The following is a 23,148-nucleotide window of genomic DNA, read 5'->3' as shown; positions in this document are numbered from 1 at the left end:
TTAAGACAGACAAATATGAAGGCATCTGATGCCACCCTTCCTCCATAAAGTTCAGAGAATAGATAATGAATACCATATTTAAATGGACACACACAAGAAGTTCCTGCTAAGAGGTTGCAACTAGCAGTAGCTAGCTAGCTGCTGTTGATTGCTCAGAAGATCAAATCTGACACTGAAAGTCTCCAACACAAAAGCTGTGGTTTTAGTGACATTAAAATCAGTTTTATGTGTGCCTGTCAAGGACAAATAGCATTAAAAAAATGCATTGTTTGTAGGAAGAGGCCTGCGCTCGCAAGAAAATGCTCGCTGTTGAATTATCTAAGTGTAGGGCTGCATTCTGTTCCTTTCCTCCCATCCTCAGACCATCACGTTGCACGTCTGTTGCCTGCCAGCTGACACAGCGCGGGCGCCCGGAGACTATGCCGGAGCGCGCTCACTCCGTGGGAGTGCTGCCTGCGCTCCTTCCCGGCTTACATGACTTTCTCCCTGTATAACATAAATATGTGCACGGTGAAACGATTTGTCATTCAAAGGGCGGCTGCGTCCAAGGCGAACGGAGCAGAAAGCACAGTTTCTCTTTCACATTTCTGCTCATAAATCGCGGCCCCTGCTCGGATGAGACTCTGGCCTGGGTTTCGTTTTTCGAGCGGCTACTTTAGAAGCCTGCCACCAGTAATACCACTGTCACCTTCTGAGCTAAGCTAATCCCCGGCATGCCTTGTGTTGTGTTTGCCGGACCCATCTGTTCACCCACCGCCGCTGCCGCAATGTAAAGGCCCCCGTCCGAGGCCTGCAAATGTGATTAATCGGAGATTACATCTGCGTCGGTGTGAAATGAAACTCTCCTCTCCTCCTGTCCTCCTCCTCCCAATCACAGCCTCGTGTTTACAGGAGAAAGTGGATAAAATCGCTTGGGTGGGCCGCGCGGTTCGCCGTCATCGATTTTCAACGGCCGGCCCCTCTCGGGTTCCGCTTCTCTGCGTGACATCGTGGCGTTCGCCGCTGTCGCCATATGTGTTTGTTTGCAGACTGATGGTAGTTGTGTGTGTGTGTGTGTGTGTGTGTGTGTGTGTGTGTGTGTGTGTGTGTGTGTGTGTGTGTGTGTGTGTGTGTGTGTGTGTGTGTGTGTGTGTGTGTGTGTGTGTGTGTGGAGGATCCATTTGTGGCAGCCTTTTCTCTGCCTGACCTCCAGCCAGCGCCGTCATTTGGTTGCCACGGTAACTTTATGCGTGCGTCTGGCACGTCCAGCCGGTGCAGATGGAACTGCTAAGTCACATGTCGTCACTCACTTTTCCCTCTGATGCTCGCCCAGCCTTGGCTCGGCGCCTGCTCTGCGTGAATACAAAGCAGAGCCGCTCGTCTCGGCTTTGGTTTTTTCTTCCCCTCTCTCTCTCTCTCTCTCCTGCCCTCCGTGTGTTATTAACGGACGTCTCCGCTACCTGGAGTCTTATTAAAGCCACCCCACCCCTCCCCCCCGCCGGCCGACAAGCTGCGCTGGAACGCTGATCATAACGCCGGGCGATGGTGCGCCTCCTAGATTGTCTTTATAATGTCGCCCGGCGGGCGGTCGCGCCAAGTGGTTGCTGACATGCACCCGGTGAGCCGACCGTGTGAGAAGAATGCGATAAAAGGGACCGAGGGGGCGGCGGTGGATGAGGATCAAGCTCGGCCCGGCTTTCACTTCGCAATTTCCACCGCACTGCAGTTGTGCAACGGCCCTCTGCTTGTAAACAGACGAGCGATTTGAGGAAGTGGCCTTAAAAGAAAAAGCTGCAGCCTCCTCCTCGTCCTCCTCCTGCCGCTGCTTGTTGTGTGAGCTCTCGTCAAGTTGCTTCCTGCCGTGTTGTAATCACAGCTCTTTGCCGAGAGCGCCGTGTGACACACGAGGCGCTGTGGCAGGGGGGTGGGAGGGTCAGGGGGGTTGTTGTGTGGGGGGCCGTGACTCGTGACTGACGGTTCAGCCCCTCTCGCACAGACGCGACAACGACACGCACACACACACTCTCGCACTGCACAACCACAAAAGGCAGTGCGGCGGCGGGAGGCCTGCAGCTTTTGGGGAGATTTTAGCCGGAGTTGAACCACAGGATGGGGAGCGGCCCGCACACGGAGGCCCGCTGCACGGCCTGCTAGCTGCTGCACGGCGGCGACACTTCCTCTCTGTTTCCCTGTCCCAGGTTTTTTTTTTTTTTAGTTAACGGTGCTATTGTATTCTCCCCTTGCGTGTATCTGGTGGTTTCGTGGTGTATTTTTCTGGCTAATGCAACCTGACTGAATTCTCCTGTTATGTCGGTGACAATCGTGATCATGGGACTGTGTCTGTAAAGGCGGTGAGCGGCCAGTGAGCCAATCGTCTGATGAAAGATGTTGACACAACACAACAGTTTGCTTGCCTGCATGTTGAGATGACTTCATCATTTGTGATTGTTGACAAAGTGATTCCTAGTTTACTCCTTTGTATGCAGATGATGTCTTAATTCCAGCCTGGGTGATACCATAACAAGCTCAGTGGGGGTGTAAACTGGCATTAATGGAGTTGGAAGTACAAATTGAAAGATTCCCATCTTACTTCTGAGAGTCTTTGTTAGCTTTTTTTTTTCTTTTCTTTTTTTCTTAGCATTTCAACACACACATTGAACGTACATTTTGCGGGAAGTTTTCACCTCACGAAACTCGTATTGGCACTGGCATGCCTGCCAGGTTGTCGGTGTTTGGGGTCATGAGGTCGGGTGGCGTGGGGGTCAAAGATAAGTCACGGGACAGGGGTGAGGCAGAAGAGCCCGTTCTGTAAAGGGCAGAGAATGCAAGCTATGAGGGTCCTGACTTGGCTGGGGGAGTTTTACTCTCAGCCAGAGGGACTTTTACACGACCCTGTGAATGAAGAGCAGCTAAAAACACAAGATCAGTCTCAAGTGTCCCTCACTGTGTAAAATTTCTTTATTGTAATTTTCTGTCAACATTGCCTTTATCCTGTGATGTCACAAAGCGCTCTTGTACTACACTGATTACTCTTTCAGTTTTGCATTGACTGCAGACTATCTGTCACCTTTTAAACGTGCACAGCAATAGTAGCACGAAGATAAAACCCAGCACTTTTTGTCTTAGTGAGCAAACAGAAGGCTAACAAAGTGTGCTGTTATGTGGAGATGTGCTGAGTTTATAGGGTGAGCACTAGTGCAAGGATGTCCCATGAATGTGTGGAATAAAAAATAAACAAGGAATGGGTGCCGCATGTTGTTTGGAATGTTTTTTTTTTTCTTGGTGGCTGATTCATGGTTTCAGTTGTTTTTTCAGACGTGCGCAGTGGCCCAGTTTGAACATATGCAGCAAAGTGCCGCACCCTTCCTGCCCCCCCCCCCCCCAACCCCCCACCCCACCCCACCCCACATATTGTCCTGATCCACCGCTCTCTATCAGAGTGGGAGCTCTGCGGCCCCACAGCCTCACCTCATTTATCTGTCCAAACCTTAAGTGTTTTGGCTCGGGGAATTAAACGGAGTGCCGAGCCGCGGCTGTGTCATGGAAACTTGTGAACTCGGTCCCGAATCCTGCCAAAGACAATAGATCACAAGCTGAGAAAGATTCTTCTTTTGACCGTCTCCGCTTCTCGCTTTAGAAGACGTGTCTCCATTCGAGGGAAAATCTGTACAATAATTAACTTAAAAAAATATATATATCATAAATAATATCGATTGTGTTGTTTTTATTCTTCAGTAAGGGAAAATTATTGTTGAAAATATTAAAACCCTTAACCTGGCTACAAAACTGCTAATAAAATGTAATTTGATGCAACCCATTGGGACAAAATGCAGCATTTTTGCACCTTTTTGAAAAAGCGATTTAGCCTTCAGCTGTGATTTCCATTTCTGTTGTATCTCTATTGCACACGAGGGTCGACGGCGCCCTCCCCTGTTCCTGTGTGGCCTTTAAAAGACGAAGAAGCCATAAAACCATATTCTCCACAGCTGCTCCGCACTCCTCTTTTCTTCCCCGGTCTTCTGTTTCTTTGACACCTTAACGGCAGTGATTCACCGTGTGTGTGTGTGTGTGTGTGTGTGTGTGTGTGTGTGTGTGTGTGTGTGTGTGTGTGTGTGTGTGTGTGTGTGTGTGTGTGTGTGTGTGTGTGTGTGTGTGTGTGTGTGTGTGTGTGTGATCCGTTTTGTGCCACTGAGTCAGTCAACCTGTTTCCCCGTCGTCTTTGTCAGGTGTCCTGCAGGTTCAGGTCTTGACACGCTGACAGGAGGCTCAGGAGCACTCCCACAAAGTCACACACACTCACATCAGCGGGTGACTATTCATCTCAGTCATGCCAGGTTTTCTTTCTTGCTTTTTCTTTTCTTTTTCTTTTTTTTTTGTCAAACAAAGACTCAGGAGCTTAAAGTGGATATCGTTCAAACTTCCATCACTGCTCGGCGCCAAACAGGCCTGTTTCCTTTCCGGCAAAGCCAGTTTAGCTGCAGAAAGCAGGGCAGCTCAGGACCCTGGCAGCCGACTTCACTTCAGGAAGCCTTCAGGAGTCCCATCGAAAACGAGTGTTTTGATGATGGACTCATTTGACAGCTTCCTGTAACTGTAACAGAAAGGTGACGGCGATACTCTGAACCCCCCAAAAAAAATTCAGCTTTGAGCCGACCTGCCTGCTGGTTAGCGCTGCTAGTTAGCGCTGGTGGTTAGCTTGGTCGGTCATTCGACCACACAGCGAGAGTGCGCTAAATGTTACCCACGTGAATTGTGAATTAGTTGTTAATAAAATGAATTGGTCACCCCAAAAAGAAAGGGAATTTAAACTGGCTGCATTGTATTGAAGGGTGAAAAATGTTCTGTTATGTCTTGAAAATATACTATTGATCTAATAATAATCTAATAATAAGGAAATAATGTTTTTTAATGTCTTGAAAATCTAACGTTTATCTCATGATAAGGAAAAGATGTGATGTCTTAAAAATCTATCATTGATAGATAGATTGAACAGTAATCATAAAACCAAAGTCAACTTTCGCAGTAATTGCAAGATGTCTTTGGTTTGATGATCATTATTAGATTAACCACGTTGCAAAACTTCTTCCGTTGCATTGATTTGGTTGTCTTGTTTTTGTGTATGCACCTGCTTGCTTCAGGCCGGCGGTTCATCTCAAGCAACAACCCTAACGCCTCGGTTTCCCGCTCGTCTCAGAGCCAGAGAGAGAGCGACTGCAACGAGCCGGAGGGGGATTTAGGAAGAGACGAGGGATCGGAAACGGCGCAGCGCCTATTTTTAGCCGATAGATGAACATTTAGCAGCGCCGCCGCGCATCCTGTCTGTACTCGTCCAGTGGAGCGAAACAAGAGGCCTGAAAATTCAGGGGCACTTTGTAATTTGTGTGTGTGTGTGTGTGTGTGTGTGTGTGTGTGTGTGTGTGTGTGTGTGTGTGTGTGTGTGTGTGTGTGTGTGTGTGTGTGTGTGTGTGTGTGTAGTGAGTGTAGCCTTTGGCCGTGTTGCTTTGTGGGAGGACGGGAGTGGCGGGTGTGGGGGGGGGGGGGTAGAGGTGGTACTATGAGGGGGAGGGGAGAGCTCCAAAAAGGGGGGTGTGAGGAGATACAGCTGTTTCTCCAGTCTCAGCTGTTGCTTCTGGCTTCTCCTACCCACACACACACACACACACACACACACACACACACACACACACACACACACACCACATTAGAGGAAGCACACAGTGCGACATTGTTCTAGCCATATCAGAGATGAAAGACTCGGACTCCCAGTGGCGGGGACGCGGCACGAGCGGACGGTGCAAACTATATGTCCCGGCCTGTATTTGTTGTCACTCTTCCTGGCCGCTTCCTCCTCCGCCAGCCGCTCTGACCTACTTTCTCTTTTGCTGTTCTTTTCTTTTCTTTCACCGCCTGTGATTTTTGTATCATGTGCGCATGCAAGCCTGTGTGTGTGTCCGCACACACGTGCGTGTGCGCTGGTATTGTTTCAATCCCAGCCCCCCCTGACCTTTGACCCGGTGAACTCGGACAACTGTGCTTGTTGCTCTTGCAGCTCAGAGGCTTGTGCCGCGACTCTGGGCTCCTCGAGTTCACCCCCACCCCCCACCCGTCCCTCACCGACACGCCTTACTCCTACTCCTGCCTTGAACTCCTCAAGACATGAGAAAAGTCCGTCTTTGCAACTTCTCTAGGTTCAAGGTTTGTTTACACTCCAGAAAACGTGTCCTCAGTAGGAAAGAGGATCAGGGCCACAGGAAGAGAAAGAAATATCACAGTAAGGAGATTTTTAGTTAAGTTTTCATTTCGAGTTTTAAGTTGAAATTTCGTGAATTAAGTCAAAATTTTGTGGAAAAAAAAAGTTGCCGTAAAAACAGATGACATTTCATGTATAAAGTCGATGCAAATAAAGTTGAAATTGGAGAGTAGACTGGATGGATTGGATGGTGGATTAACCCAGTCACCCACAGTTAAAAGCGAATCGCCGAAAACAGGAAAACAGGTGTATCCCACAGGGCTCACCCACAGTAATCAGGAAACTGGCCAAAGCAGAAGTACTACACTAGACTTGCACGCAGAGCCTTTCAACTTCATTCTCGACATTTCAACTTACTTCACGTTGACATTAATTGCAAAATTGATTTTATTCATGAAATTTTGTCTTTTTTTTTCATCAACGTTATTCCTCGAAATTTCGACTTTAACCTCGAAATAACAACTTTATTCTCGAATTGGAAACTTGGAAGAAAAAAAAAATCTCAATTTTTTTTTTCTCTTCTTTTGGCCCTAATCCTCTTCCGTACCTCAGCCTCAGCCATTTGTGACATCACAAAAGGCCTTTAACGCCCATATTCTTTTCAAGATCTTCAGAGTTTAAGAGGTAGTCGGGCACGCTGAGCTGCTACACCAGCAGTTGACAAATGCTGGTGTAGCAGCTGCTTTATAGTCTGAGCAAACTTTTTTTTTTGATCCCCCTTCTCGTTTGAAACTATTAGAGAGAGCAGCCTGCTGCTAAGCAGCTTTCAAAACCGGTGCTTTGTATGTGAACCACGTTGTCGGGGCGCCTCGGTGCTGGTGCTTCTCTGCAGCTGGGAATTATTCCGCTTTTACACACACACACGCGCACGCACGCACGCACACAGACGCATGCAGACACAGGAGTTATTCCGCCACTGCTCAGTTGACTTCAGGAACCTCTCCCACCAGCTTTAGTGGGGAAGTTCCCAAGTTGGAGTGAGAATCGGACACAGTGACTGTCAGGCTTCTCCTAATCCACCCCCCCCCCTTTTTTTTTGGAAGCAGTCGCTTTGTGTGCTTCAAGTTGTAATTGGCCGTTTTATCAATCCCTGGAGACTGGGCATTGCCTTGTTAGGGGAAGTCATGCATGCTGCTCTGTGTCTGTCAGTGTGTGCATGGGCGAGAGGGGGGGGGGGGAGAGCATGCCTTCAGCCGGCTATCTTAGTCTTGCTCAGTTAAGCAAGTTCAAAGTGACTCAAGTTCTCCATCAAAACTGATCTCGCAGTAAAATCCTGTTGAGTTAAACAGGCCTCGTGCACTTTGCTGGGTTTCCTCCCTCTACAGCAGCGGTGGGCAAACTTCTTGTTGCATTTCTGGTGACCCACCTCTTGGGAGAAAAACAATGCCATGGGATATGTAGAAAACCTGTGCTTTAATGTCAATCGAAAATGAACCAAAGCATTAAAAACAAAATCCGTGTCTTTGAAACCCCAGGGTATTTAGCTCTTATTGAAATGACTCTTAAAACACTGAAAAATTGATGAAATACAGCTATTTTACGACTCACCGACTATTAATATAATTTCTTCAACTTTGGCGGGCCGGAATAGAAACATTATCGGGCCACATATGGCCCTCGGGCCTTAGTTTGCCCACCCCTGTGCCACAGGCATCTTTATCCACACAGAGAATTGACTCACAGCAGCATGTTTCTGCTTTAGAAGTGTGTGAGTGAGAGAGAGAGGGAGAGGTCGAGTATCTGGCCAAGCAGAAAGAAGCCAGAATAAGTTGTCAAAGCAGGATGAGCTCATTGTTGCAGGCCAGTTTATATTTTGTCTGTTTTGTGGACAGACAGAAGTTGTTCTGTAGCGGGCTGGGAGGAGAGCAGAAGCAGCAGCAGAACACACTGCCTTGACTTTAACTAGCCAGGCAGGACAGGAAGGTCATCTGACTTTGTTTCCTCTCACTTCTCAAACCTCGCATGACTGCCTCCTAATTTGCTTTCACCCCGGTGAGCGTTTTACGAGATATAAGTTCGGCACGGCCAAAGAGCAGGACACCTGATGCCAGTAGCACGCAAGTGGGATGGTTCCACTTGTTTTATCGTTTTACCGGAGAAGTAGAAGCAGTTGTGCAGGAAAGTGCATCAGCCCTGGTTTTGCAGCCTTGGATTGAGTCACCGGGGGCCAAAGGTTAAAATCTCCTCCTATTATTATTATTATTATTATTATTATTATATAATTATTCCATATTAGAACAGGTTGCGTAAGAGAATCTACACAAGTCATCTATGCCAGTTTTCTGCAAGTGCTGCAATGTGGGCTGTGTTTTGACTGGCGTCCTCGGTCTGCTGTCGTCACGTCTCCTGAGTCGCAGTTCAGTCTTTGGCATCAGCACTGTGATGCACCATCAGCAATGGAAACATAACATTAATGCCAGCTATACAGCTAGTTGCAGCTAAATGCTCAGTCTGCTCCACAGCGACCAAGACCTGCCTCATTCTTGTTGTTGTTGTTGTTGTTTTTTTCATGTGGCTTTAAGGAGGACATTTTTTTTTAATTTTTGCAAGCTTTACTGAATACAATATTTATTGTATCAACAAATAAAAATTAATTACCGTAATATCCAAATATATTGCTCTCAGAAATGATCTGTATTGTCTCACCTAAAATGCAAGCTAATTAAATAGATATATAATACAAGACAGATGCTCTGAAGCAGCGTTTTTCAACTGGTGGGTCGCAGAGTTTTATTTTGCAGGACACACAATTCAATTTCATTTCAATAATATATTTTCGAGACATGATAGAAAGTGGGCTCGCGTATTTATATTTGTGGAATTAATTTGGGTCGCGACTTCATGATAAAGACAACAAATGTAGGTCCTGAGCCTCCACCAGTTGAAAATCACTGCTCAGTTGCTTCAGACTCCAAACACCACAATTCAAACAGTGCTGAACTTTCCTGCGTTCCACAGATGCTAACGGTTCTCGCGGAGTTCGATCAGTTTGTCGTCAACGTTGCCGGTCAAACTGACAGTCATTCTATTTCATTAAGTCCGAGGGTTTATTGTCGTTAGTTTGCCACGTGCCTCCCTCCTCCGTCCCCCGGGGGCATTGTAGAGGAAGACATATAGATGCTATCGGCTTCCTCCAAACATTAGCGCCGCGGCCGACTGCTCTGCATTGTGGCCCTTTTCCTTTTCCTCTCCTTGTTAACAGTCTGTGCAGGGAGGAGCGACCGCAGACGCGCCAGCTGCCCAGCGCGGCTTCCTCTCTTTCTTCCCTTCCCTTCCTCCCCCCTGGTTGTCTGTCTCTGCCCTGCACTCTGATGTGCTGCTCACCCAGTCAGCGTTGGCGGCGGTGCACTTGGACTCGGTCCCATCCTGCCTGTTCCCGTTTGGGCCACAAATCAGGCCGAGGCTGGCACATGCACACGCGACCATACTGACAAACTGTTGGTTCCTGGCTCGGCTCGGCTCGGCTCGGCTCGGCCCGCACGTGACGGCCCGTCACTCTGGGGCCCCCCCCCCCCCGGCCGCATGCCACCGCATGGAGCACTGGAGCCCGTCTGCCTCCTCTCGTGCATCAGCTAGAAGTGGCTTCTGCCGGAAAGGCAGCCTGTAACCGTCATGCAAAATAAGCAGCTCTGATCTGATTCAGCCGGTCCTGGATTCCAGTCACCGGTCCAAGTTGTTATAAAAAAAAAAAACAGCAACAAAACGTATCCACTGCAAGCTGCAGGAAGAAAAAAATACATGAGGAAAATATCAGCCTTACTGCTGCGAAACACAGTAGCATGGACACTGCAGTAACAGCAGCTGGATAAAGAAAGCAAGAATGATATATTTTCTCCTGTTTCTTCTTCATGTTCCTGTTTTTTGTTTTGTTTTTAGCTTATTAAAATTTCCGTTTCACTTTTTCTTGAATTCTTTTCATGGATCTGTGAATTGAATCCAGACTGGACTGTGGAAAATTAAATTCCTGATCATTATCTAGGTTGACATTGGCTTCAAACCCGCATGCAAATTAGACTGTTTATAGCCAAGCTGGCAAATTATGGGATGGCTCATAACCTGTTATCTGGGTGAGCATTAGAATATTAAATCGCTGGCTGCCTCGGGCGTAACTGATGTTGGGTTTTCGGCCCCGCCGGCACTTGTGGCTCTTTCATTGGCGGCACTGATGGAAATTTTCTGTGTTTCCCCTGAATACAGTTTCCACTTTTTTTTATGATCATGTCCTTTTCCATACATGCGTGGGTATTTTTTCCGGCCTCTCTGTCCACCTGTTAGTAGATTTTTTTAGGTCACTTATACGGAAGCTTTTGGAAAGCCCCTTCACGGTTGAAGGCTCCCAGAAAATTCCACTTGACTCTGTGTGTGTGTAAACAGGTGAACCTGGGTTTTCACCTTGCTTTCCCTCCGCACGTTTGCCATCATCTTCGGTGCGCAACGCTCTTATCTCCTGAACAACAACGGCAGAACAGTAGCGCGCTGGTCGTTTCAGGCTTCTGATTGGCTGACGTCCTGCTAAGAGGTGCAACTGATGGCCACCACTTGAGGTTGTATGTCAGGGGTCGGCAACCTGCGGCTCTTCTTTGCCTCTGCAGTGGCTCCCTTTAGCGTTGAAATAACAACAAGCTTATAAGATGGAAATATATTTCAGCCATTTTTGGGGCCCCGTTTACAAGGAGAGGACATTTGAAGAAAAAAAAAAAGAGAGAGATTTCACGAAGCCGTCTCAAAAAATATTGGCATGTACACGGAAACGCTGGAAAGTACTTCCGCCAAGCCTTACGTGGCGCTGTGGTTTTAATCCCTGAAGGCAGAAGAAAAAGAAGAAGACCTGGAGCCCGCTGCAATTACAGAAGTAGCAGCTCGCTAGCATGGCACCGCAAAGACGGCAAAGAACACAACGCAAAAAGACGGTGTGGATAGACGACAAAGTTGAACTTCTTCTTCGAAGTTACTTACTTACTATCTCCGCTGTCTTTGTGTCTTATCCACTTAGGTTTTTGCGCTAATGATACGCAGGTGCAAAAACAAACACAAATGCGGCACCTGATGAGTCAGAAGCGCAAATTGCGCTCTGGTAACCCTGCCTGCTGTCAGATATTGTAACGTTGGTGCAAACGTCAGTCACCCAATTTCCAACGGAATACTTTACCTTTATTGCTGCCAAATATAACATGCGCCTTGGCTTTCCCCCAAAACTCACGCCAAGAAAGAGACGGTTGCAAAAATCCCCACAGCCTCGGGTCTCCATCACCCTCTTAAAGAGGCAGTATAATGCCCCCTGGCTCCAGGTGAATGTAATGTGTTGGCAGATGGGGCAAGATGGCTCTTTTGACAGTGAAGGGATTTTTTTTTTTGGTATCTTATCGGCTGAAACCATACTGTCAGAAATTCCCAAGGCCAAAGAGAAACTGTTCAGTTTCCTGCCCCAAGCTGCTGCTGCTGCTGCTGCTGCTGCTGCTGCTGCTGCTGCTGTCGCTGTCGCTGTCGCCTGCGCCTCGCTCGCTGACCTTGAGAAGAATCTGAACGTGGCAAGCGTTGGTGTGAAGTGGCTGTCAGACCTGTGCACTTCACACGCACACGCACTCGTGCACACCCACCCCCCCCCCCCCCCCACACACACACACACACGCACACACACAGACGCCTGCCGTTCCTCCCTGCTGGCGGTGCCACCGGGCAGCAGCGAGGGAGGGGCAGTGCACTCGCAGCACCTGCCACTCGCAGCCGCTCGCTGCGTGCTTGCAGCTTATTGGCAGTGTGTGCATGATCGTTCCCGTGTCCTCCCGCTTCAGATCAATACACGCCCACCCAAACACACACCCGCGCACACACACAACCCCCATTGGCGCTGACTTTGATGCCACAGCGTGACCAAAACACCACCCGCTGGGTGCAGAGGGGACGACTCGCGTGATTGCAGGAAACACACACACATCGTGTATTTAACAGCAAACCCGGCCGAGCACACAATCACTGTTATTATTATGGGTTGTGTCTCACCTTCACGTGAAGGTGAAGGAGCCGTCGTGAGATTGCCCCGATTGTGCATGCGCTGCGTGCATTCAGGAGGATGAGGATGAGATGAGGAGGAGGGGGGGAGGAGGGGCTTAATGTGGCGTCGCATCGCTCGCAGCTCGGCTCAGCACACTGACCTACTTCGCCGGTGTCACGTCGATGCGTCCACAGCGCTGACACGCCGTCGGGAACAGAGCGCACGTGCCGCCGTCGTGTGTGCGGCGCGCCGCCGGCGACGGCTTTGGGGGAGGGGCCGCCGCTTCATCTCGGGACCAAAAACACTGCTTATTTCTCTGCATTTTCTTATATACAGCAAAAGGCAATGGCAAGGTTTTTTGAATACCTGACCGCTTCGACCGACTCCCTTATTGCCGTATAGACATCATAGAAAATGGGAAAAAAAAACCAGAAGAAGTGGAACTTCCTTTTTCATTCTATTATTTATCATTTATTCGTTTTACCCACGTTTTTTTTTTTTTTTTTTCCATTTGCAGCTGCTCCTTGTGCATAAAATGATGCTTAAAGCAGAGCTGCGTCCACCCTCGTGCTCAGTCGTGACGATCCTTTAAACAAACAAACGTGCTTTTGGGTGCAGCTCCAGACTCGCGCCTTTTCCTTAATCAGCCGTCAGTTTTATATCGTTCCCTTCATCCATTTTTGATGAGAGTTTTCAATGCCGCTCCGCCCACAGGATCAGCGACTTCTGTGCCAGGAAACCTCCCTCCTCCTCCTCCCCCCCCCCTCCATCCTTCCTCTCCGCCATTGGTCACACGAAGCGCTAATCAGCAGATTCACTTCTCTCCACAAACCGGCAACTGTTTCAGCTTAAACACGGGTTTGTCCAGGCGCGGAGCGAGAGGACGAGTCACGTGCGTGCCTGCATTTCCCAGTGAATTCATAAAGGGATGCAGCAATCTGTTGCCCTGTGTGTAGCAGTCTGTTGTTGCTCCAGCGGTGTGTTTTCCAGCGCCTCTACATTTAGCCGTCGTCGACACGTACGCTATTATCGTGTTCTTGTTGTATTTTTCTCCTCCCAGCGCGACGTTTCCGCTAATGACACCCCAGAACGGAACGCGAGGGCGATGCTTACACCCCGGCTGGGTTTAAAATAAAATATAGGCTCACAGCGCTGCGGGCGAGACCAGGAGGCCAACCGGCAGCGTCGCACAAATCTCATACCCGGGCCTTTTGTTCACAGCCTCGCATCTTGTGACCTTCGCTTCGCTCACAAGTGTGCAGCTCTGCGAAGGGGAAAAACAAACTTCCCTCTCACACACACACACACACACACACATGTTAATCCCTTGTGTGTGCCTATAGGATCTTGTGCCTCGTGTGTGTGTGATAGAGCAATGTATAAACATGTGTACACACACACACACACACACAAACGTAAATGAGATTAAGGGTCGGGCCAGTCTGGGCCGACCCGCGTCTGCAGACGGCAAACAAGTCCTCGGTGTGTTTCCGCCAACGCACGCATTTAACACCATATGCGACGCGGCGCCACAGTTATGCCGTCGTGGTCGCCGCAGAAGAAGAAATTAAATTGAAGACAGTTGTTTTTTTTGCGTCGCGTGTCGACTGTCACATGAGAACGTGTAGAGAGAGAGAGAGAAACACTCCCGAGTAGCCTGGAGCGTTGATGCCTGGGGACAATTTGGAGGTGATCAGCGTTACGTAATGTGTTTGTTGAGCTTTTTTTTTTTTTTTAAAATGATCTGTATTTGTCTTGTCAAATGTGTTGCACCTGTTGGACCCTGAACTGCAAAAGAGGAGTTTCGCCAGCCACCAAAAACCATCCAAAACCTTGAGATTGGAGAAGTTGGAAAACATTTTTTAATGGCTTGACAGCATAATGGAGAAAAGTGTGGAATCCTGACAAAACAGGACAGAGGAGGAAGAGCAGTCCGAGAGACGTGAACCTGGTCGGAAGTGTTCAGTGTCCGTGCAGGATGTGCACAGCGTTGCTCATCCTCTGGCCTGCGGCGCATTTTCGAAAAAACATTGAACGGCCGTGTGTGTGTGTGTGTGTGTGTGTGTGTGTGTGTGTGTGTGTGTGTGTGTGTGTGTGTGTGTGTGTGTGTGTGTGTGTGTGTGTGTGTGTGTGTGTGTGTGTGTGTGTGTGTGTGAGAGAATGTCAGAGAGCATTCGCCAGCAGGAAGACAGGAGGGGGTGGGGGGGTGGGGAGGCCGCGGCTAACTTGACAATGAGTCACGTTTGCTTTTTGCAAGCTGCGACATGAATGCTTTGGTTCCGCGGCTCCTGCTCTTCCTCTTCGCTCCTCCCAGCTTCATCATCGCCGACCCCCGGCCCAGTTTTAGGGACGCCAGAAAGAGGTGCACAGGTGCACGGATCTTGGCAGGAGACGGCAGAGGAGGCTTGTGTGTTTTTCTGAGTTTTAGGATGGGGAGGGCGGAGCTTTGGGAGGTGGCAGGTGGTCTCTTTCTGACTGCGGGCGTCGCTGCAGTGTAATGAGACGAGAACCACCGCAGGACTGTTGGGCTTGTTTTTTGTTTTTTGTTTCGTGTTTTTCTTTTTTTCTTTTTAACTTTTACAAAATTTCACATGGATAACAAGACGATAGATGCGACAAGTTGTGTGTTATAGTGAATATTCAAGGACTTTATTGTCATGCAAACAATGCATTTTTTACGAGTCTTTCAGCTTACACACAGGAAGAAAAATAGAAATATATATGCAATTAGTTTTATTTTATAGAGCTATAGCGGACATAAATAAGTAAAGAGATAAGATATCAAATGTTATATATGGTATATATCAAATATAAAAGATATAGGCCCCAGCTGACCCCAGCAACTGTGAGTGCAGGACGAAGTGGGTATTGAAAATGGATGGATTGGATATAAAAGATAAGCACATTTATATTTACTGAATGAAATGAAACCATGAAATAATTCACAGTGACAGAAACATGAACAATATACAATTCATAGGCCACTGAAACCCTCTTGTTCATGCACATCCTACGCGCTCCCACAATCAAGACGAGAAGATAATTGTACTGAAGAACTGTGAAAGTGCCAAAGCCCTATATGGTTTTGTTTGAGTGGCCGGTCTGAAGGACTTCACACTCGATGATGACCGCTGGGGTTGTGACCGACGGGTTTGGTAGGAGCAGGGCGAGCCGACCTGAGGCCGGCGAGCGGGAACAGGCGTCCTGGCCTGGAGCGTGTGAACGCCTCTCAGGACCGGCGTGCACGGCCTGGGCTTGTTTGTTTGTGACGGTGACACACCGGCTGTCATCGTGAGTGAGGACATCTAGTCCAAAGGTGCACAGAAGAGATGCCGCTCCCACGTTTCTGCGACCGTGCCTCTGTTCTGTGAGGTCGCGGAGCTCTACAATAGTTCTGCGGTTGATTCGGCACCTTGAGGAATCTACGCGCTCATGTCAGGAGGGCAAAGCTGATGTAATCTGAAGGCTCGGAGTAGATTTCAGCCCCGTGAAAGCGGCTCAGCGCTGTCTGCCAGCATGCGGCACTTTGTGTACAAGCAGCCCGAGACCAGGAAAAACCAACCTTGGCTTCCACGTCTTGACGTAGTGAGACACCTACTGGTGGAGGCTGAGCGCAGCAAAGGGACAGCATGAAGCTGAAAGTCCCATATCATGGAAAATTGACTTACTTAAAACTGAAAATGAACTCATGTGTGAGAAATATAACAGCTTTCACTTCTTTTCCTTTCGTCCACTTCTCAGAAAATGATCGACCTGTGGCCTCCTCAAGTTAATAATAATAATAATAATAATAATAATAATTATAAATTAATAAATATTTTTTTCCTCCCTTTCCAACAGACAGCAGAAGTGGCTGTAGGAGAAAGACGGGACTGAACACACAGAGGCAGCGACTGGAGACAATCAACACATCCGGCATTATGTGCATCTGACATTCGACTGGTGAGTGGAGTTTGAATGAGCAGGACAGTGTGGAGTCTGTATACACAGGATGTGTATTGGGAATAATAAAAAAACACATTTTTGGACCCCAGTTTCTGTTTTTTTTTTTGTTTTGTTTTGTTTTTCCTTCTTGGCTGTTCATGGGACTGTCCCACTATGAAGAACACTTCATAGATCTCCATACGACTGCATACTTAGCCCTCTGTTTACAACCTCTTGCCTAAGTAAATCAGTTTTATGATTTTTTTTTTCCATCATAAGAACATGACTGACATAACAAACGTTTTAGGTTTAAAATGTATAAATGAACAAATATTAGAATTTACTTGTTACTTAACTTTGCAAATATTTGATGTTCAATATTTAAAGATTCAAAGTTCAAATATTTAAGCTTACGTCACGTCTGTAACAGCTTCAGCCGAAACCTCCAGTTACCGTGCAGATTCATATATATATATATTTTTTTTTATTACAATTGACAGTTTTGAGCCTGTGTCTCACAGGAGCACTGGCCAATTAGATGCACATCAGTGACATTTACAACCCTGGCCTCCCATAAAATCATAAAAACAATGTGAATGGTGGCGGTGACACTGCGTGCCTCTGCCTGCAGACTAGCCAGGCGCTGCGTGTGCATTCTGGAAATGACGTCAGGTTACCGCCGTGTGTTTTTGCTGCGAGCTGCGAGCTCCGAGCTCCGCCGTCCATCAACACCTGCCGACCGTTAACACCTGAAATCACCGGATCAGCAAGGTCCCGCTGCAACTGCAACAATTCACACGCATGCTCGCACGGCACAAACACAATTCAGTTTGGAGAGAAACATGGATATTTGAAATGTGTTTTTTATTGGAATTTTTAATTGTTATTGATACTTCACTTCAGTTGAATTTGAAACTGAACACTCAAGCTCAACCTGGAGCTTCTCCATCGAGTCCACTTACACATTTCAACCAGTGGGTGGTGCTGTTGCTGCCTGGTGGTGCCTGGTGCATGTGTTCAGAGGAGGTCTGGACAAGGTGCAACGTGACCTGGCATTAGTTTATTTATTTCTGTATTAATTTAGTCTGATTGTGTTTGTCCAGGGAGCCAGGCAGGCCTTTGCTGCAGCTGAGGATGGTGAACGGTCTCCTGCGCTGAAGCTGGATGGTGTGGAAAAGATGGACCTCCCCAATGGTCAGTCAGGCATCACCACCACGGCTGCCACAGCCTCTGAGGTGAGGCCCCTCCCACATCACACCACTTCTTCTTTACTGCACACCATTCTGTTTGCAACACGGGCAATTTTTTGTGTGTGTCTTCCTTTGGCTGGATTTACTTGGACGTTTTGTTGCTGAGATGCTTTTTTTTTTTTTTTTGTTTAGACATGATCCAAACCTGATATCTGTATTGTATTAATCAGTCTGCATGCTTAGTTGACTAGTGGCCCCATAATAGAAGGAAAGACAAAAGCCAATAGCAGAAGATCTCTACCTGGATAGTATTGATGGATGCAGACAAACAGATAATGAAAGCTATTGATTTCCACAGCAGTTTCAGGCTTGTATAGAATATTACTGATATAGAATGTGTAATAATATGTAATAATATGTAGTAACAAATGATGTAGAATTGTTCGACAGATTTGCCTTGAATGCATTACTGTATGATTCAAAGAGCCGCCCCTCCATCCCCCATCCCCTCTAACACACACACACACACACACACACACACACACACACACACACACACACACACACACAATTCAAATTTTTTTCTATGTCACCTGAGTGGAAAAAAATCTGAACTAGGTCATTTGAACAATGTATATGTATATAATTCAGACTTGCTTCAGCCTGATCCTAAATATCAGCCATCATTTCTATAAATCTTTCTGTGTGTGTGTGTTTGTTTCCTAGAAGAGCAGCAGCTCAGAGTCCCTTAGCGACAAGGGCTCCTCAGACCTGAAGAAAAGTTTCGATGCCGTCGTGTTCGACGTGCTCAAAGTCACGCCTGAGGAGTATGCGGTAAGTCAAGCTGAAACCATCCCGCCCTTCTATTGCCGTGTCACCCTCCCCGTCCCCCTGCACTTTAAAAATTTGAATTAGACGTTCTGCGAGTGCGTCTGCCGATGTGCTGATGCGACACGGCGTGACAACGGGATGGCAGAGGAGGAGGAAATGGGGTCAGAGTTTGAATCTGTAATAATTGATGATCCTTGACACTGCCAAGAAGCCATTCTTTATTTCCAACCAATTTCTTCTGCCTAATCTATTCACAGTGTCTGGAAGTCAAATGTCTTTGATGTTAGCTTCACATTGCTGTGGACCACAATAATAACTGGGATTCTACTCCATGGTTATATAAATTTAAATAAAATGTCGTCATTTTATTGCTCCAAATAAATTGCTTTTGGGCGCATTACTCGATGTGCTGAAAAACACCACAAGAGGGCGATATTTGTCTTTTATTTGCCGCTGAAGACTTGATAGCCTCTGTTTCAGGAAGGGTGGAGCTTTTAAGTGCACCTTTGTCAGTGTCATTTTTTTATTTATTAAAAAAATTGTATGTTTCATTGTTTTTATATTTATTCGGCAACTTCACGTTACTTTTCATGTTAAACTTAGCTTTCAAGCCGTTGTTGGTATGTTTGGTGTCTACTTGGGCTCAAGTGAACAACACAGTTGAACGACGGAGGCAGTTTTAAAATTGCTTGCTTTGTCATTTTGATATTAGCTATTGTAAGTGAATGAGTGATTGTGATGTGTGAAGTTGCCTGGGTGTCTATGGGGATGAGAAGGGAACGTTATTTTTTTTTAAAATTTCTAATATCTAAATAATAAAGCAAACAGTTTAAAAATGGTCTGCAGTGTTTACACAAGCCTAAAAACGCATACAGATAGCAACATTTGAAGTGAAGTATCCCTCAGAAGGGACAGAATGCACTATGATTGTATTTTCTCCTGACGTCTGTTGTCTTTGATCCCCTTCAGGGTCAGATTACGCTCATGGATGCTCCTGTTTTCAAAGCAATCCAGCCAGAGGTGAGAATATTTGTTTGTTTCTGCTTTCCTTTGTGGGCTTTTTTCCTTCTTTGCGTCACAGAAATGCATAACGTAGCGTTTTAAATCTGTCCAAACCTTCCCATGCCTCAGCCTCCTGTCTCCCCCCTCCCCCAGAACATTTTCCCCTCCATTTCCATCAGTCAAACAGATCAGAGGCGGTTGTTAAATCCAATTGTACGTCCCGCAGAATAACACCAGCTCCTCTGAAGGGGTTGTGTCAGGCTGCAAATGGCAAAATAAGGTTGCGTTGCAGTGTTACAATGAATTTCCATCCGAGATTGATTGATTTTGGACCGTGTTTAGTAGAGCAAACAAAGCGTCTTTCCCATGACATTTCCAGTCGGTTGCATAATCTGCTGAACATGACCGCAGAGTCGCCTCAGAAGTGCAGTACCAGCAAAGCAGGATTTCTAAATTCCATCCATCCATCCTAAATTGATTCTGCTTTAAGGTTTGTTGGCCATCGCCGGCAGAACGCTGCACATCTGATCCTGTTTGCGTTGTGTAGCAACACACCTTAATCTCTTTCGCAGGCAGCTGTAAACATTTTTTTTAGTTTTTTTTTTTTTTTTTTTTCACATCCTGTACATCATGTTCCAGAAGCATTCTTTAATACTTTTCACGTTTCACCGTCATCTCTCCAAGAACATGCGGAACACACAGTGGCTAGCAGCAGCTGCTGGCTCTGCAGGCTTGATTCTTGTCTCTCACTGGGAAGTTCTCAACATTTTTATGAGAAGTTATTGAGAACATATTGTTATTTCACGCCTTAGAGTAGTTTAGGTCCATCTGTGTAATAAAAGTCCCCCTTTTTATACCATAAAAGCGGCGGATGACTTTGTTTTGGAAATCGAGACTGTTTTCTGAAGTATTTTTTAAATCAATCTTTTCCCTTTTTTGCCGCGTCCGCGCCACCATGACAGCTGTCAGGATAACCCGTGTTGTTACAGTTGCCCACAGTGGCCTTATGAAAGCAGCGGCGAGACCGCAGAGAAACGTAGCGCAGTCTGTCTCCTGTTTTCACACACTTCCAACACTTGTCTCACTCTTGGCTCGCAGCTAGCACGCACGCACGCACACACACACACACACACACAAACACACAGAGCTGGATGCACATCTCTGGCACCCTCCCTAGACCCCTTGTTTGATTTAATCCTGATAACTGTGGCCAACGGCGAGCGCAGTGTGAATTTTTTTTTGGAGCCCTGTAAATATTTCACTTTGAGCCATGGAAAAAAATGGAGGAGGTGGATTTCGTCAGGGCTTCTCTCTGAAGCATTGCGGTTCCTTCACGAAGGGTCTCTGACGTCGCCGTCTCAGACTTCCTCCATGATCTCGCTCTTCATTTTCTGCACATTTTCATACATGCAGGTTGGAAAAAGCTCCCCCGTATTGATCAGCCGCTCACCCCCCCCCAGCAGTCGTAAGTAATTCCTGAGGTTGGTTTGGCAGCACCGGCTGCAGTTTCAGACTCTCATTACACCGCCGCAAACGCTCCGATGCATCAGGGTAGCGTCTGAGCGAGGAGGAGGAGGTGAAGCAGTGTGGCGTGAACGGTACCTGGTCACCCCAGCTGCATCAGTGAAAGAGACAGCAGCAGACCAGAGAGGCCTCGTTCCTCCTCGTGCTGTTCTTTTGCAACCGTGACCCGACAGTGAAGGGGGGGGGGGGAGTTAAAAGCTGCATTTCAAGGGGACGAAAGTGAGCTCAAGTGGAGTTTCCAGTCCTGTCCGTCTCACCGAGCTCCTGCAGACAGTTGATGGAAAAAGCGTGTGTGTGTGTGGTGTGTGTGGTGTGTGTGTGTGTACTGTTTCACTTGGCCCGCTGCCCAGGTAGGAAAGTATTAAATAACCTTGTTGAATCATATGATATGTTGCCTATCGCGGCCTCTTAAGCGCCCGTCAGCGAGCACGTCTCACTGAAATCTACTTGGGTAAACACAGGAGGTAAACAAAGCCGAGTCAGAGTGCAGGACAATATTTGTGTTGCTCTCTTGGCTCGCATTGAATAAACCTGTTCGCTCTAACTGTTAACATGCAAAGGCTGGTCCTGCTGCGTTCTGTTGAAACAACCGCCAGTAGGCGGCAGTCTGCAGCCTTCAGCCGTGTGACTCTCCGAACAAAAGCTTGGCACTTCCTCCAGAACAATAGTTCTGTGTTCTGGCTGTTTTTGTTTTTTTTTCCTGTTAACGTCAAGATTTATTACATTTGAGTCTTCGTAAAGTGACGTGTGCAGGAACATTCTGATTTATTTTTTTGCGTAATAAATGGCATCAGGGTTTGCGATGAGATAGCCAACAATAATCAACACGACTTGACCTTTAAAGATGTTTTGATGGCGTAACAAATGTTCAATTTTTTCCTACAGTGGAAAGATGGTTGGCCGGCTTCCACCAGAAGCTGTGTCGTAACTCAGTTAGCGTTTCTTCTAACAAGACTTCCAGAGGGTTCTGACCTTTCTGATTAGGTGAATCTCATTCACGGCTCCGCTCGGACCTGTCCACGTGTCCCCACGAGGGCCTTGAAGTTGACACCTTTTGAGTTCCCGCATAAGAAGAAGCAACGGATGAGTTGAGTTTTCCATCAGAGGGACGGACAGCTGTTCGCTCCTATTTATTCTAAACATGATTTACTCTGCGTGCGTCAGTAAGACTGAGCGGCTGCAGAGCGAGCGATTGATATAGCGAAGCCTCATCTTTTTCTCCTGCACGCTGCACATGTTGCCCTTTTGCATGGCTTAAATGTGCTCGACTGGCAATCCATCACCTGCTCTTATCCCTCTAAAGCTCAAGTCATTTATTTTTATTTTTTTTTAAGAATAACTACCGCTTGGAGCCGTTGCTATGGTCATAAATTACAGTCGGTGATTTTCTGCCGCTCCTTCAAGTAGACCGATCATAACTGAGAGTAGGAGCTTTTTATAAGTGCCTATAAAAACATGACTTGTACTGTACTTAAAGACACAACTCAACAGAAGATGAGCTGAAAAATGGAATCTAAGCATTTTTTCAAAGCATTTGCAACCTTCAAACAATGTAAACCAGAATGTTTGCTACTATTTTCCAGTTTCTTTACAGCTCAACTTCCAAATCCTCACTCATTGGCTTTCTTAAAAAAAAAAAAAGAAACCATTATGTAACATTAACGGAACAAACATTACAAACACAGGCGGAAAGACTGACAGTTATTTTGGACCACGTCCTTTTCAATGACATCGACGGGTCGACAACTGATATATATTCTCTACGAGGGCCAGTGAAGAGGTTTCCCCCTCACACTTGCCATCATTAATTCACAGCCAGCGAGAGCAAAGCACCAGTGAACTGTTAATCAGAGGAGCCGCCGCAGTCACGTGTCCTCTTCTGAAGCGGAGGCCAGTCTAGTTGATGGCAACAACAGGCTCTTTCTTTTTCTTTCTCTTTTTCCTTTCTTTTTTTTCTCGCCATGGCAGAATAATCTACGGCCCTCGGCTGGATTTGCCGTTGTGTTCTTTGGCTCTTGACTTTCGGAGTGAGGAAGAAAAGATGGATGGTAGAAATGAGTGGGAGGTGAGGGAGGGATGCCATGGAAACACGGCTTTTATCATTCCTTCAAAATTCACACCACAACTGCTGGGTCGCAGCTCAAGCCGTCTTTGTGTGTGGTTGATTGACGCCTCTCCGCTCTCCCCCAGATTGCTTTTTTTGTGTCGTGCTCGAGTCTGTCACTTACCCGCTCGGTGCTGAAATCCTTCGAGCAAATTGTAAAAGCGGCTGTGAGCAGAGTGAAAGACCTGCGGCCACCGACACGGCTCCTAATAGTTTTCCGCGCAGTCGGTGCCGCGCGCTGTTGATAAGATCTTGAGAAGTGTTTCGTGCGCTATTTGAACTCGTACGTCCAACTCCTTTTCTTTGAGCTACGAGTGCCCTCGACAGAAGAACAGCAGCAGCAATCGCATCC

General features: G+C 47.1%; 1 protein-coding gene across 3 annotated transcripts in view; it reads left to right on the top strand.

Moving 5' to 3' along the window:
* Positions 1-23,148, top strand: part of ralgps2 (Ral GEF with PH domain and SH3 binding motif 2) — a 63,224-nt gene that overhangs the window by 2,551 nt on the left and 37,525 nt on the right. For 2 of the 3 annotated variants that reach the window (XM_076039267.1, XM_076039265.1), the window contains exons 2-5: positions 16,062-16,163; positions 17,249-17,380; positions 18,062-18,169; positions 19,136-19,186. In XM_076039267.1, coding sequence (XP_075895382.1) covers positions 17,324-17,380; positions 18,062-18,169; positions 19,136-19,186 — 216 coding nt within the window. In that variant the 5' untranslated portion in view covers positions 16,062-16,163; positions 17,249-17,323. The remainder of the gene's footprint in view (positions 1-16,061; positions 16,164-17,248; positions 17,381-18,061; positions 18,170-19,135; positions 19,187-23,148) is intronic. The other variant, XM_076039266.1, reaches the window with a different exon arrangement.

This window comes from Nelusetta ayraudi, unplaced genomic scaffold (genome assembly GCF_046127955.1).
Source record: "Nelusetta ayraudi isolate G7.1 ecotype Tasmania unplaced genomic scaffold, CSIRO-AGI_Nayr_v1 ptg000059l, whole genome shotgun sequence".
In the NCBI taxonomy this organism is placed as follows: Eukaryota; Metazoa; Chordata; class Actinopteri; order Tetraodontiformes; family Monacanthidae; genus Nelusetta; species Nelusetta ayraudi.
This window is presented reverse-complemented; position numbering and strand designations above follow the sequence as displayed.